We start from the raw sequence: 16,764 nt of genomic DNA on the forward strand, positions 1-16,764 counted from the left end.
TGAGAGAAAAGACCAACACTCAAATGCATTAGGAATTCATAAAGGGGAGGGTGAGGCAAAAAACACTTAAACAGAGAGATGCTATTCTAAGCTGGCGGCTTTTTTTTTTCTGCAGCAAATGGATGTCGATGCAGACAGACCAGATAACCCCAAAATAACTCATAGAAAAGCATGTCGCAACAGTGTGCTCAGCAGCATGGTTACCATTTCCCAGTACCACCTTGAGGTGATAATGTGAATCATTAGCACAAGCTGCAACAAAAAAGAAATGTGCTAGAATAAACAGCTTACCGAGACCGTATCCACTGTACTTTCCCATGAAAACAAGTCCTCAAAATAAAACAAAATAATAAAAAAGGCAACATTTGAAACCTTTAATGGATTTCAGGTTCAGGTATATGAAAGACAACTAAATAAATGCCCTAAGCAATACCCCGGACCTCAGAATGAGAAACTACACAACTGTAAATGTGACTGTTGGATGTAAACTAATAGAATCTGAGCAAAACTAAAATTGAAAACTTGCTCCTAACAAGCACTTAATCCATAAAATCAGCAGTACACTTCAGCTCCAATGGGCATGTGGAAAACTACTGTTCCATATCAGTCAAGAAGGTATGACCCTAAGCGAGTGCAAACATGCCCCTTTGTGAAATGAACAATATTCCACAAAAGGCTCTCTGTGCTGCAGACAAATGAATGCCATTGTTACAGAGGTTTGGTTTTTCCCAGCTGTGATTCTGACAGGGCATTACTTTCAATAAACACATGCTCATTGCTCCACTAAGGTATCCATTTACACTCATTTACAGCTAGACAAACGGAGTTTAGAATGATGCCAGGAGCCAATAAATGCAAGCCATGCACAGTATGCAGCCACTGGCATATGCTTGCAGGTTAAAGCAGTGAGCAAAATTAATCATAACACCATGAATATTAACACAATGAAAGAATAGGTCATACTGCATTGCAATGAATCATCCATTACTCTCCATGCAGATCTTGGGAAGAAGACCTGACCAGGGAAAGTTTTGCATATTTATCCCTGTGAGAGGGAGCATGTATAAATGTCCTTAAACCTTTACACAATTCTTGTGTTGGCAGTGGATCTGTCATGTTCTGTGGGTCACAGGGTTGCGCTTTCCCTGGATCAGCTTTTCTGAGGCATCCCACAGATATCCACCAGAATGAGGTATGGGGAATCAGCACCAAGAGACCTTTGTCACATTCCTTGAGTTGTTTTTGAGGAGCAGTGGAGTTCACTGCCTTGCTAAGAGAGATGACTATCATCAGGTATGGGTACGGGTTTGGCCCAAAACAATGTTTTGGTGGGTGGTACATGTCAAAGTAAGAGCTACACGAGTGCCAACACGCAAGCTTTTGAGGCAGAGCATTTCAGTGTAGCAAGATGATTATCGTTATTCGCTTCACCAGTCAGTGGTTTCAGGATACACTCCCGTTTACTCAGTGATCAAAAACAACAGTATTTATAAATGTGCTATGTGAAGCTTAATGACAACCATGTCCTCACATGACAGTGGCTATCCACTGAGCATTAGCACCTCTTGTTCCTTGATGTAATACCTGTTGTAAAAATACAACATGTATTACTGATCATGTGAAAATTAAATACCATGCATGATATCTCATAGAAAACCTTCCTTACTTGCATGTCAACACTGAAACTATAAACACTGAAGACACACAGGATTTCAGATATTTATTTAAAAAAAAACAAAACAGAATTTGCACATGAGCTACATGAATATCAGGAGAATTGCGCTGACTCATATTTCTTAAAGCTATATCAGTAACACGTTTGCTGTGACTGGCATGTGTCTGGGACTTTCACACGCAGCAGTCTACTGCTGTTGTACATGCGGACTTAGCCTGATATATCACACTGGCACATTTCAATATCTGGTGACTGGCTCAAGAGATACAGACGGTTGTTGGAGAGTCACAGGTACCACACATGGCTCCTCTAGTCTGCCTGTCAAAGTGTCCTTGAGCAAGATACTGAACCCTAAAGTTTAATAACTGATCACTTCAAGTGCTATATAAGTACCATTTACCAATATTTAAAGTCCACTAAAGCAACAAGCAGCAACTTAAGACAGACACTCCGGAAACCTCCAAGTTATGCTACAGGTTTCAGTTCTTTATGTTGAATATGTAGGATTTGCATAGGCCTCTCATATTTTCACAGAAACTCCAGCTTTTTCCAGCTGGCAGCAGACCTTATTACACACACACACTTTGAGGAAAGAGGGTAATGTGAAACTGAATGCATACGAAAAAAGGGACTGGCTGCATTCACACTAAATTTTCATCAGCTCTGTCCTCAAGGTACTTCAGATCAGCATCTTCAGTACCTTGCGTAAGGACACTTTGGCATGTGGATTGAAGAAGCCAGGGGTTCATACCACTAGCGCTCTAATTAGCTAATGACCCGTTTTACCTCTTCTATTGTATATGATACAAGGTGAGGCTAAGTGTTCACTTAAAATCTGTGTCAGTATTTTGAGCTGGGAAAAAAAAAAGAGCAGAAAAGCTGCTGCATGGGTTGTTTCTTGTCCTTGTGTGACTGTGTTCCAATTGTCAAAGGCCCCTCCGTATCACATAAAACTGCCCTCCAAAATAAAACTACAATTTGTCAGTGTTTTCAGAAATGCTCTTAAAAGAAGCATTAGGCGACCACTTTACAATAAAACTCACTCTGCACATGTGGGTGGATCAAAAAAAAGAAAAAAAAAATCACAGAAAAAAAAAACTTATTGTTAGTGTATTTGAAAGAGGACTCTTTCCTCGCTAGCTTCTCTTCCACAAATGGCATTAAAAAAAAGGCAGGGAGAAAGCCAATGATTTATTTAAAGGGCCCAGGGGTATTTTGCCCTGTTGCTTAAGGGTCTGCTTTGAAGTACTGAGCAGTCCAAGGAAATGTATAAATGGACAGAGGAAGGAGATTGAAAGGCTAAGCTTTCAAACTTAGGGTTCATCAAAGATCACAAAAAGGTATTTGGGCTCTAAAAGGAAGTGGTTGTTTCTGTTGCAGACGTTCTTCCCCTTTGTCGACTTAAAAGGTACACTGAATCTAATAGTACACCGTGTAGACTTTGTGAGCAACTGCAGAGTTTAATAAGTAATGGTTCAATCTTGATTCTGGCATTACAGACGTATTCTGATATAACTGTTACCTTTTCATCACTGCTGTTCAGGTTTTTGCTCAGAGTGCCCCCTGTGCAATACTCTATACTCACGCATTTACTCTGAGATCTAATATAAAATGAAACATCTGCTTGAGCAAAAGCTTAACATGAACACACAGATACATTTTAAAAATGGTTTGAAGTAGCCTCTAAATGCCACAACGGCAAACGCTCCCACTGATTCTGTACAATTATGTTGATTCCTAAAAAAACAAAAAAAGAGAAAACATTCATGTGAAAAGGTTCATCAAAAATAAATAAATACAAGGCTACAACAGAATTTTCCAACCCTATAATTGCAATTCTATGACTACCCTATGTTTGTAAAACTCTTAAGGCTGATTATAAAGTAAAATGTGGCTGCAGAGAAGCATGTCCATAGAAAATGCACTTTAAAAATAATAATAATAAAACAGCAGAAATGAACCAAATGACAGCTATGTAAAGCCATCAAATTATTTTAAAGATCAAATAAATAACGCGGGGAGTTCTTCAAATCGCTGGACATGCACATACTTATTAACTGTGACCACCAATGAATATAAAACAGTCTACCTCAGAGAAAAACATGCCTCACCAATACAAATAGAAATCTCTGTCAACCCTGTAATTATACTATTTGTGAAGAGACAAATGGACAGTGCTATCAAATGTTGCCTTAAGGAAAACTCATCTTTAAAGGTTAGACTTGAAAGGAAGCTGTCCACACAATAAACATGGAGCTAGGTCTCCACCTACTGGCAAATAATAAAGTGATGGCCGTTATAAATAAATAAATAAATAAATAAATAAAAACCAAATCTGTCTAGTTCTACATAAACACCGATAACAGAATGCACTATGTAGCTAAAATTAGATTCAGCGTATTTTCACTTTCAGTCTCATGCTGCAGCCTTCAGCAAAGTATGACTTTGCTGAGACGCAGCACAGTCCTCTAATGCCGTCATCTTCACAAGCACCTAGTCACAGTAGACATTTGATCACATAATGATGCATCATGAATCCCTTCTGACTTAAAACAAAGAAAAAGGAGGTAGAAAGGTAGAGCTGACTGGAGAGCTAATCTGTAGAAATCTCACATCATATGACCAACAGTCATCTTATGTTTGGTACAGCAGAAAGCAGCAGAACAACAAGTACAATCAACTGAGGAACATGTCAGGCTGACAGGTTAATATTCTGCACCGCTGAGCTTATAATTCATTTCCAATATTCAAAATATGCAACAACTGAACAAAACGTTGCTCCAAACGAACAGAACCCATTATCAATCTAAACTCCAAGGCTGGGACTTTTGTATTCTAGGCAGTTTTACAAGCATACATCCTTCCATATCAGCAGCCAAAGGTTACAAGCACAACACATACTTACACAGCTCTGATGACATGTGCACATGCTTGAAGCAAACAGCAAATTCCTTCAAGCTTCTTCCCTACCCCTCTTCTGACTTTAAGCATCTATGGCTTTTCAGCTGAATAACATTATGCACATAAAAAAGCCTCTCTTTTGCTCTTTGAATGGCATAAAAGCATATAATGCCTACTTAAGACACAATATGAAACATGTAGTAACCTATAAAACTGTGTGGAATGAGCATCACAATATGAAGTGCTACATAAAACCAGGCAATTTTAGCTGCCACTCAAAGCAATTACAGAAATTGTGACTTAAGATTTACTCTCAAAAGCTCCAACTAGACGTACTAAACCAATTATTAAGCCAACTATATGTGCTTTCCCTTTAATTTGTGAAACATTTCTTGAGTGTAACTACTGTACCATGAACATGGTTTCCAGGCAGTTTGGCCATTAAATGAATTAAATTACTGACAAGACACAGCCCTGCACTGAAGACTAAGCCTACTGAATTATTCATTTTTCTAAATCTCTATAAAGCAAGGTTTCATTTAGGGGGATGTCTAATCCAAACTATAGATAGCAAAAGAAAAAAGTCATCCTTATGTATGAAATCATATGTTTATGTTTAGAGCACAATATACTAAGGCCTGAATGCTGAGGGGCAGTGCTGTGGTCTGTGCCTTTTTTTGTTTTTGGAGGGAGGGTGTCATTATGCCAGAGGAAGTGGTTTCTTTGATGGGACTGTCTGGGCATGGAGACAGCTTGTCGTCCTTGCATTTGGCATTTTTTAACAGACGGTATACAACAGTGTTGCTGACAGCCACTTTAAGCTAGCATCTGTTAGAAAATACACGATCTAGAGACTTTGGCATGACTGAATTTGCTATCAACAAGGACAACTTGTGTTATCCTTTAATATAACAACCATGAAGACATTTCAGAGGCACCAACAGTTTTAAGCTTGTAATTTATCAGTCAAAAAGTCTGGATGTTGTCCATGATTTACAACCACATACAAATACTGGAATTGCAGAGTCATCCTTGGAGACTAGACCTGCCCTTTCTCATAGCAAAGGAATCAAACAGGATTAGTCCAAGATGCTCAACAAACTTCCTAATGATGCAACCCAGTGTCAAACAAAGCCAAAAACAAAGTGTCAATAAATACAAGCTAAGTGTGACAACTACAACAAGCAAATCAAATGAAGCTTGGTGAACAACAACTATCCTGGAAAGAAGTACTGTTGAATAATCGGTCATCAAGCTATCTGCAGATTTTGTAGGTTTTGGATTAATACACAGAATGCAAGAAAAAAAAATCCCCCAAAATATAATAATTAAATTATTATTATAATTATCTTATTTTTTGAAACAAACAGGTTCTCTTTTGTGCCATCCTTAATGTCAATTCCACTATGAATATAATAGTGGGAATACAGTAACCCCAAACTCTAAAATGTATTGGTACATAATATTGAAAAGATTTAGAGTATCCAGAGAAGTGTCTGCAAAGACTTATCTTCAAAAGTAATGTTAAATATCTGTGAGGCCCTCAGGTGGAACTGCATTAAAAATCCACTTTTGAAATTAATACCAGAAAGTAGAGAGTTTCACTGCATTCATAACTGCAATTTAAATCTCTGCCATGAAAAAAGCCATAACTAAGAAATCAAAAAATTTACATCTCCACTCATAAAAAGCAATAAACTAAAAATAATTTAAATCTGGTTACTATCCCCTTCAAAGTTTTTTCATTGTGCACCACTTACAGCACTCCTGCCAAGTTTGAGTCACTTCCTGGAGGTTCTCATCACTTTCATGTACCTCAAACTTGAAATCAGACATCAATTTCTGTATCAAACTTAGTCAGCCTTCATTCTAAGAATTATCAGTGTTGATTAGATTTGGTCTCTGTCCGAGAGGACAGTACTCTGCCATGGACAAGTGTGCAGTGACCAAGCCATCAAGTGAGAAGGATGCTTGGCTGCATTCACACGGATGTGCACTGTGACTTTATCCCCCACTGTCACACTACAAACGTGGAGTACTACTGTCATTACTACTAAGTCATTATGCGTCTAAGAGAGAGCTTCTGACCCTCTGAACTTTATCTCATTTAAGATGAACTGCAGCAAAGTAGAACACAGTCCCACTGTTGGATGACTAAAGCTTTAAGCTTTTTTTTTCTTTTTTTTAAAATCATGGACACTTAGTTTTCTCTGCCAGAGATGAGAGACACTAATCCAGCTAGTTATTCAGGCACATTTCAAAAGACAGCAAAGGACACATGGAATGGGCTAATTGCAGATCTGTGAAGGCATCATTAATGCTAAATGATCAAGTTTTGGAGGAACATATATTACCATCCAGATAATGTCTTTATCAAGGAAGGCCTTCTAGCTAGAAGGCTTCCAACAAGCTAGAAACCTAAAACTACAACCTGCCGCAATTAAAACATCAAGTCCTGGTGCTAAAATGCCTCTGAAAAATATACAACACATTATGCAACAAAAAAAAATATCACACATCAGGTGTTGTTTAGCTGAAATACTGTCAAGCAGCAATTGGAAAAACATTTGCTTTTGAAGATTGTAGTTAAAGTATATGTATGCATCACATCCTTATTGAAATGGTCCATACGGTCATGTGACTTCATCACAGACGGACCGGTTTTGTAAACCTGTTTAACAACTTGTAAGCACCCTTCCTGTCAATTCCTGCCATTTTACATGAAGAGTTGGTAACCAAAAAGCAGTGGCATGTATGACCAACTCAGCAAGCAGCATATTTAATACATTATGAACTTGGTCCCAGTGAAACAGGGACATTAAAGTATTACAAACATATGCTATTAAAGTAAATACTATGACATTACACAAGTATGTAAATTTACTAAATAAATTACCTAATTTTAAACTCTTACGTTGTTAAAAATCCCAGGGTTATGGAACCAAATGATTGGAAAGGCACTTAATTTGTAACAGTAAATTCAATTTGTTTATTGCTACAAAGGACAAACCTAAGTGGAGTGCTATTTAACAGATACGACTTTCTTCAATGACCAACACTGGCATATTGCCCAGAAACACAATAAATGTTTGATCTGATTTACAGAATAATCATGTAAAATTGTTTTTGCTCTTCAACATAACCCTGTGACAAAAACTCATATTTGAATTCAGCTGAATTTGTGATGAAATGCTGGTCTTTAAAAAGGCCAGATGATGCTTTAGAAACAGTTAGCTATTGTTTGGGCTTTAAATATATCCTGAAGTCACAGCCTGACTAAAGCAGCTTCAGAGCAGGTAAGCTCTGCAATCGAAGTTACTACAGAGAGATGCCCTGTGTGAAAATGAGTCACCAGTGTGGGAAACAAAGAGCCTGTGTGATTTCCAGAGTTAGACTGCTAACCCTTTAGGACTGCTGCATAGATGAGACAGGCCCCAGGTGTTATTAAAATTGAACCGGCACCTCATTCAAATCAAAGCAGAGATAAGATCAAAATAATGACGTAACACACTTATAATCATGTAAGAAAAGTAAATAACTCAAAAGCAAACATTGAAAACAATGCAAACTTAACCGCCGCGCAGTTAATAATCCTTTTATGATTTAAGTCTTTATTATATTTTATTTTCACATAATGACATAAATTTTGACAATTTTCATTGTCTGAGTTTATTACCCACATAAACTATGAAAAAAAAACATACTTACTGTAATATCCATACAACACAGTATCTTCAATTTGCCCTCTTGTCTCATTGTTTGCTGCCCATTCCTGCCATGAGAAAGCCAATTGTGAATATTAATTTTTACATTTGTAACAAGGCTGATTCATGACTCATGCATAACAATAAATGAAAACAGTTTGCAATAATAGTTCTCAAAAAATGTATTTAGAATAACAGCACAAATAAATACCATAAAAATTAAGCCTGAGACAAAAGAAAAAATATTGCACTGATGAATGAACAAATTATCTGGTGACTTTATTCAAATGGAACAATAAGACAAAAAAAATACAACTGAGAAATGCATTTAGATTTTAGGTTGAAGAACAAAATACTAACCTTATAAGTACCATTAGGATACTTCATGAAAGAAACAAGGAATATGTCCACTGGTAGAAGTGCAGACGTGATCAAAGCAATAGCCAGAGCACATATTGCAGTGATAGTTGAAATAACTTCACTCTCCCGCCGACTTTGAAATTTCCGAATGTAGATCCAACAGAACACAAGAATTACCTAAAAAAAACCAAAAAAACCCCAATCCAACAGTAATTAAAATAAAACACAGGTTTAATAATGTGATCGCGAGTAACAGATAAAATAAATAACAGAGCAGTAAAAATACGTTTTGGCTTACAGAGCTCTATTACATGTAAAGCCAAAAAAAAAACAGAAGTAAATTCAATCAACTATATGCAGTACAAGGTGGCATTTGCATTTAATTTGGAAAATGTCAACAGGGTTTATAAAAATCAAACTGAAGCAAACAAGCAACACACTAGAGGTTGGAAATCAGTAAAATTATGCTACTCAATACAATACCCCGGCAACTAAGTCTACCTTTGTAGTGTTATATATCCTTGAAGTTTAAAACACACCATTTATAACACAAAAAGAAAACAACTGAAATCTAAGTATTAAAACAACAAGTAGGGCATTATGTAACTTTAAAAGCCTGACTGCAGGTGTTCCGGAGGAGCTGATCCGATTATATCATACTCCCTTCTCAGAGTGACAGGCAATAACACAAAGTCTTCATTTCGTAAGAAGCAAAATAAACAGACTTACTGGAAAGGTGATACGAGTGGTTAACTTTTTAAAAGATTGTTTAAATTAAGTAATAACATATACATGTATTATTATGCTGTTCAACGTTTAAAGGGAAAAAAACGAACAGGAGAGGGATTGACATTGTAATGGGAGAGAAGCTCATTAGACAAAGAAGCAATAAATGGGCTACAAAATGACAAGGTCATATTCCAGGCACATGTGCTTTAAGAGGTGAGGACACTGCAAACACTTGCCCCTTCAGCTTAAGGGCTGCCATTCGCAGACAGGATCAATTAAAGGCCCACAGCTTTACGCCTCCGGCTGCTTGCTCTGCCAGGTAATAGCGAAAGGCTCTGCATCCAAATAAGACCCATTGAGAGGTCTGAAATAAAAGGGTTGCTTAGTACTGGGCAGAAAAACAGAGCAATTTATTGGCATCCAGCCATTCTTCTGGAGGACTTGTAATTTAGCCATGTGATGTGGGTATGAATGACATTTGGGATAATGAGGGCTAAAATGGGCCGCAGATTATCAAACTGAACAACTTGAAGACGTTCATTTAAGTAGCCTACTACAGAAGTCTCAATTTATGTCTTGCTACGGGGGGGAAGAAAACTCTACATAGTTGTCTTTGGTTAAGGTTGGTTAATGTAGTTTTTCCACTTTCAGCACTTATTTGTTCGTAATAAAAACATTGCGTTTAAAAACAAGGAGACGCTTTACAGTACAGCTGGGTGTTTTTATACAGGAAAGATCTAACCGTGGATGTTACATTTTTATGTAATTAAGTAACAATACCAGACCCCTATTCTCCACAAAGTGGTGTTTAACAATTCCAATGTTTCTAACTGTACGCAACACCAAAATGTTCTAAACAGTTCACTGAAAGCCTCTTATAGGGCGACAGCCTGTAAGTGTGTCACGGCTAATGTTAGCTAAAGCCAAAGACAGTGCTGGCGTTAATGCGCTGTAGCCATGTTGCGCCGATTAACTCCGATGTTAAAGCAACGACTTCGCCTACTAGCACAACTCGGGCTAACCGTTTACCGCTCCACTACTTTATAAAGCGACTACGTAATGTCGTGCTTGCTTACCAAAAGTATAATGGTGAAAATAGACCACCCGAGCACAGACTCTGTTAGCAACGGCTGAGCCGCCATCTTCACTTCCTGCAATAACAAACCCACGTGCTCCTGTTAACGTCACCGCGGTGGAGAGACTGGCAGCTGACCGTGACGTCTCCGCAGGAAGCGCGTTCATGCGTCCATGCTGAAGTGATAATCGTAGATGTTTATCGTGATGTGCAGAATTTAAGTATGTGTGATAAAATACAACACGTCTAGTCTGCTTCTTGACTAGAAGCAACACAAAACACGCAGTGAGTGAATGAATATTTAAGCTGTAGGTATCATCTGTATAGTTTTGTAAAACTCCCATCAGCGAGGGGAAAAAGTATTGAACAAGAAAAATATTGCCTTTAACTTTAAAAAAGACTGAATGTTCAACTAAATGTTCTTTTAACTGAATTTCTGGCGTTTTGTTATTGCTGCTATTTATGGCTTCCATCAACAATGAAGGGGGTTAGCATTGATCATCTTGCTACAGTACATTGCGATGTTCCACAAGCCTTGGATTCTGACATTAATGTGCAGTACTTTGGAAAAGTATTGAGCTAACTCATTTTTGTATATTTTGGTAGTAAAATGGGAAATATTGGCAGCAATTTTTTTTTTACTGCTGCTCTTATAAATAGGAATACAGCATGTAAGGCAAAAAGCAGTTTATACTATTCTAGTGAATTTGAAAAGCCAATATGATCACCTTTAACCTTCAGCACAGCCTCACCCTTCTTTGACAGGCTTTCTTGTCATTTCTTTAAGTAGTCTTGAGGAATAGTTCTCCAGGCTTCTTGAAGGACATTCAAAGCTCTTCTTTGGATGTTGGCTGCCTTTTGTTCTGTTCTCTGTCAAGATGATCCCACACTGCTTAAGAATTGTTGAGGTCCAGACTCTGGGGAGGCCAATCCACGATTTTGTTCCATTGTGTGGTTTTCTTTCCAGGTATACTTTCACTGCATTGGCAGTGTGTTTGGGGGTCATTGTCGTTTACTTGACTGTATTTTTCTGCATTCATCAGTCCATCCATTTTGACAAGATCCTGAACACCACTGGCTGATAGAGCTATGATAGAGCCTCCACAGTATTTTACAGAAGGCTGTCAACATTTGCCAGTGTCCCTCTTGAGTTCTTGTATAGTTTGGGATGCCTGTTTCCCAGTTTTAAGAATGGCTTCTCAACAGCCAACTTTCCTTGGATACCATTTCTGATGAGACTTCAGCAAACAGTAGATGGATTAACTCAAGGCATAGATGCATCTCTCAGGTCCTATGTCGGAGTTTAATTTCCTTTTTCTTAAGAGCATGATTTTCACTTTTTATCTAGTGAAGATATTTTTTTAGACCTGCCACTTCTTTTTTGTCCTTCATTTAGCAATTTTTTAAGGACACGCTGCAGTGAAAAAGCAGCTGGTGTCCAATGAAAATTTTCGAAAAACCTTCAGATGTCCTGGAGAACTACTGCTCAAGATCACTTTAAAAAATTTAGAAGAAAGTCTGGTTCCTTGGAGGCAAAATAGAAAGAAATGAGGAGTAGCTTGAGACTTTTAAACAGTACTGTATGTCACTTTGACAGGCACCATACACCCAAACATTGCTTCAAAACCAACCACACCCCGATGGCAACGACACTCCCCGACAGCAACATACTCCTGCAGCAAACTACAGAACCCAAATGATTTGGTGCCAAAATCGGGCGGCATACACCACAGAACACTGCCAGAGGGCCAAAGTCTGTGGCCTGACATAACAGAGCTGTTCTGGCGGCAAAAGGGAAACTAAGTAATGTCAGGCATTTGATAGATTGTATATTATTAGATCGATATTGCCTGAAAGCAGAATTGCTAATGCTGCTGAAGTCGAGGTCAGGCTATTCTAACTATAATAGCTTATGTACTCATTGTCCATAATGCAAAAGTTCACAGCCTTCAGTATTTTATAAACCGATCAATTGTTTAAAACAAAACAAAGTAACTTCCTGTGATATAGTGGAGTATTTTTTACACTTTTAAATGCAGCACATGAAGTAAAACAGAAATGCACAAGAACCTTCTTACCAGAGATTATTCATTACAACACAATACCTGTCTCATTAGCAGAAGGTCAGTCAGTCAACAACTACTTTCCACCATTATATACAATTAAATCTTCTTAAAGGCACTCTCAAGGGAAAATCTCAAGTTGGCCTGTGATGTCCTGAAAGGAAAACAACCACCAAACACTCAGTAAGAGGATGCATTATGCTGAAGAATCTCAATATGAATGGCTGCAATGAATCTGTGCTGTTATATAACTCGATTCCAGCGCAGTGTGTTTCATCACTGATACAAACACAGGCAGTCTGCAATAGTTAGAGTAATTTAAATGCCCATGAAGTGTTGCTAGTTATTTGTTCTTTTTGTCAGAAATCTTTTCATTCTAACCTCTCATATTCATATTCCTTTGCCTACTTCATGTAAGACAGTATCCTGCTCTAGCAGGAAGATTAAAAAGATGTAACACCTCTATTCTTATTATGTTATAGTTATATTTACATTCTGAATGTATTTCGTTAAGACCCACCAATGTAACACCTTTGCTAGCTTATGGGGCAACCCAACCCTGTGTGGGGCAACCACACAGGCACTTTGGCTTACTTGAGGGGCAAATAGGCTATCCAGTTGTCTCAGCCTTGAGTTATGGGACGTAAGCTGAACTGGGAGACTGCTATTTAAATATTGTTGTGAAATTATATAATTTCTTTGTATCCCATTATTTTTATTTTTCTCTGCTTTCTGTTTTTTTTTTTTTTTTTTTTTATCTCCAAATGCTCTTCTGGTACAAAGAATAGTCTGTAAAATATCAAATAGCAGCTATGAGCTGGTGCATTTTCAGACTGCTATGCGGCATAATTTGCATTCAGGACTGGTCCAGTATATTTGGAAAACTTATCTGGTTCATTAACCATTAAATTAGCTGAACGGGAGGAAGTGTGGCTTTAGAAATCAGGGTGCAGTGCACTTGAAGCTGCATTCCCTTGTAGAGCCCATCTTTGGAGTATACCTGCTAATTGTATACTGCAGTGGTCCACACCACCATAGTCACTGTGCTGAAAGTATTCCCTAAGCTAAGTGTATTTTCAGTAAAGATTCATATAGCTAATTAACCTCCACCAAAGTAATTTGATTAGTACTTTTAGTATAGAGTATACGTCTGATCAGTGGCTCACTGGATGAGTGCCTATGATGTGCTTAGCTTATTCTTTTTATTTCTTGGCTTTGGTAACTTGAATGTGTACATTACCTTCATATAGGCGCTTACGTTGGTCTGTGTTATGTGTCTGACATTTGTTGAATTTTTTTACCTAAGCTTCAGAAATACATACAGTAAATATCTACTTTTCTACCTGTAATATCTGTGTAATAACAGAAACAACTGGTTATTTCTGGTGTTACTTAAGAGAGTGTTTTTCATTTTATTTTCATGTCAGTGACTAGAGTAGCTTTAACTTCCTAAAAGCCATGTCGCTGACATTTTCAAAGCAGCTGACTGTGGGCTCCAAACTTGTGCAGTGGTGGGACTATATAAACTTTTCCAGACTCTAGACTCTGTGTGAGTTGTGACATGTGCTCTGGATTTTTTTTATTTTTTTTTCTGCCAGGCTACTCACCATTTCTTTCAGTTCCTATCAAATTTATCTTGCATGCAGAAACCCATGCTATCTCACTATAAAGAATTTTCATCTTTTCATTCTGGCTCCCTTTTCACAATTTAAGTGCAATAGGTAAAATAAATCTATTCCATTTATGAGCTATATTGTTTCTTAAATTACAATAGGCAAGGAATGTGCAGCCATGCTTCACCGTGTATGGAATTACTGTAGCAAAATTAAATTATTACTTGAGTAATTACTTTTGCAAGGGGAACACTGGAGCAGCCTATGGTGACATTGAGACTCTAACGTTTCAGAGAGTGAAAATAATACATTTCTATGAGCACCAGCTATCTATTGTATTGAGGAAATTAGCCTGCAACTAATTGTAATGAAGAACATTCTTACCAGTTAATTAGTTGGTCACTACTGGTTTGGACACTTATAAATTCAACTCACTAAAATCAATAGCCCTATATCTAAGCTTCATTTATGCCCCTGAATTTTAATTAAACTAATGAAAGTTTTTCACTACCCATTACTCACTTGCACAGGGAAGGTATATAGGTCTGCTTAATTCATGCAACCTTTCAAAACTGCAAATGCCTTTATTTAGTGCTGCTTGGCAATGTGCCCCAATGGAGACCATCTACCAAATTCTATTAAAAGTGGGCTTGCTGTTTAAAAAAAAAAGAAAAGAAAAAAAGAAAGCAATTGTTCACACTTCTGTCAGTTAAGCAGAGTTTTCTTTTTAATATGTATTTTGATTTTATAATAGTAGCTGTTTCCTTTCCCCTTTTTTCTTCAGCTTCAGTTAAATTACAGCATCACATTCACCCATCATCCACTTTCTTCTGATTCTGACATTTATTATTCATCTGAAGAACACAAGGCGTGCTGCCAAAATAGTCTTTGTTTCCCTATAAACTTTGAAGTCTCCTCCTTATTGTGTCAGAAAACAGGTGGAGCTCATGGTCTTATAGCTTTGTTGGTTATTTTGCTAAATTATTATCAGTGTCGCTTCATCACTCTCATCGCTATAGACCAGCCATGCCGTCGTGAGGTCATAGGTTTACAGCGTGAGGGAAACGTTTGGAGAATAACTAAAGGCAGCTGTTCTGAAATCTTCTGGCATAAAGTTAAAACACGTTATTTCCTGACCTCTTAACCTGACCACATATAGTTTTGTTGCCTAAATCTTATTAAACACTGAAAAAACCACACATTACATCTACTCTCCTGGATCAAAGTACAGCATTTGTCCCATTCATTAAGCACCGCCTTCTTCTTTGCAGGTGTTCTGGCTCTTTGTATTCCTTCACCTAACTTCCTAAAGTCATTCTGCTAGTCAGTGCTGTATTTTCTTGTCTTTTTTTCCCCTAAAATATCTTCTCAAACTTGTTCTACAAAATATATTTGTATATATGTATATATACAAATATATTCATTTGACTTATCACATTGTTATTATCGTTGTTATCGATCAGTCTTTTACTATGATGCACTTGCATTAGGTACAGTGTGTCACTAGGACACGGGATATTGGCCATTGTATGCCAATATAGATATTCCATTAAAAATCTTAAATTATTTAGAATGAAAGAGTCCATTTAAAATGGGAAATCTCATCAAGTTTATGTAATAATAGATGAACAAGGTCTTTTTCTTCTCTTTATTCTCAAAGGTGCTCTGTTGGATTGAGACCTGCTGACTGTGAAATCCATTTGAGTACAGTGAACTCAATGTCAGGTTCAAAAAAACAGTTTGAGATGTTTTGAGTTTTGTGACATGGTTCATTAGACATCAGAAGATAGGTACTGTGGTCATAAAGGGATAGACATAGTCAGCAGCTCTGGTAGGCTGTAGTATTTAAATGATCCTCAGCTGGTACTAAGGGGCCCCAGAACGCACGTGCGTGTATAGTCAGTTTTATAATGCTGAGTGTTTCTTGTCTTTAGCTTACTCTAACCTAGACAGAGGGTGTGTATCATTTGCAAATTATAAAGTTGGCCATCACAAGCAAATTTATGTAAAGTGACTCAGTGGCTGTAGAAAATTCACAATACAGACATATAAAAAAGTGCACAATTGCAAAGCAGAATATTGCATATACAAACAAAGTAGGTGCAATACACTGTAATATTTTCCAATGTTTAATGTTTTTTTGTCAAATGCAATGCCATTGGTGTAATAATAACATCGGAGTAGTTAATTTAAAATTCTGATGCCTACTGGTTGTATGTACCACATTAAAGCCCAACTTCAGACAGCAGACAGTCAGTTTGCAACCAACTGATTTTCTTTCACTACTTTCAATACGCAAGCCAATTATTTGATCATATTACAAAAATACCCCACAGATCTATAGCTCTAGGCAAAACTGACACGTTATTGTATCTTTTTATTCATGTTCTTTTTTGTCTGCATACTGGAAGCTTTCATGCCCAGGTGAGCTCTCAGAAATGATAAACACACTCCTTAATAGCTTCTGTGATTTTTATGTGCACGTGAAAGGTACACATCAATGGTTATGTCTGCATACAGATTAGTGACACACAATATGATGTTTTTGTCTGGTGCTTTGCCATATGTCAATTTAGTTAATCATCTTGTAAAACAGGCAGGTGTTTTGCCCTTATACCACTTTAACAAGAGTGAAATGAATGAA

General features: G+C 37.4%; 2 protein-coding genes across 2 annotated transcripts in view; one reads left to right on the forward strand and one right to left on the reverse strand.

Annotated features, from left to right (window-relative positions):
- The window catches only part of lmbrd1 (LMBR1 domain containing 1), a 50,654-nt gene extending 40,059 nt beyond the window's left edge, over nt 1-10,595 (reverse strand). The window contains exons 1-3 of the mRNA XM_003441000.5: nt 10,446-10,595; nt 8,641-8,817; nt 8,285-8,348 (exon numbers count right to left, since the gene is read on the reverse strand). Of these exons, the coding sequence (XP_003441048.1) occupies nt 8,285-8,348; nt 8,641-8,817; nt 10,446-10,511 (307 nt within the window). The 5' untranslated portion in view covers nt 10,512-10,595. The remainder of the gene's footprint in view (nt 1-8,284; nt 8,349-8,640; nt 8,818-10,445) is intronic.
- LOC100699545 (collagen alpha-1(XIX) chain) overlaps nt 1-16,764 on the forward strand; it is a 159,684-nt gene that overhangs the window by 38,368 nt on the left and 104,552 nt on the right. The gene's annotated exons all lie outside the window — the stretch shown is intronic.

Source organism: Oreochromis niloticus, linkage group LG13, assembly GCF_001858045.2.
Source record: "Oreochromis niloticus isolate F11D_XX linkage group LG13, O_niloticus_UMD_NMBU, whole genome shotgun sequence".
Lineage (NCBI taxonomy): Eukaryota > Metazoa > Chordata > Actinopteri > Cichliformes > Cichlidae > Oreochromis > Oreochromis niloticus.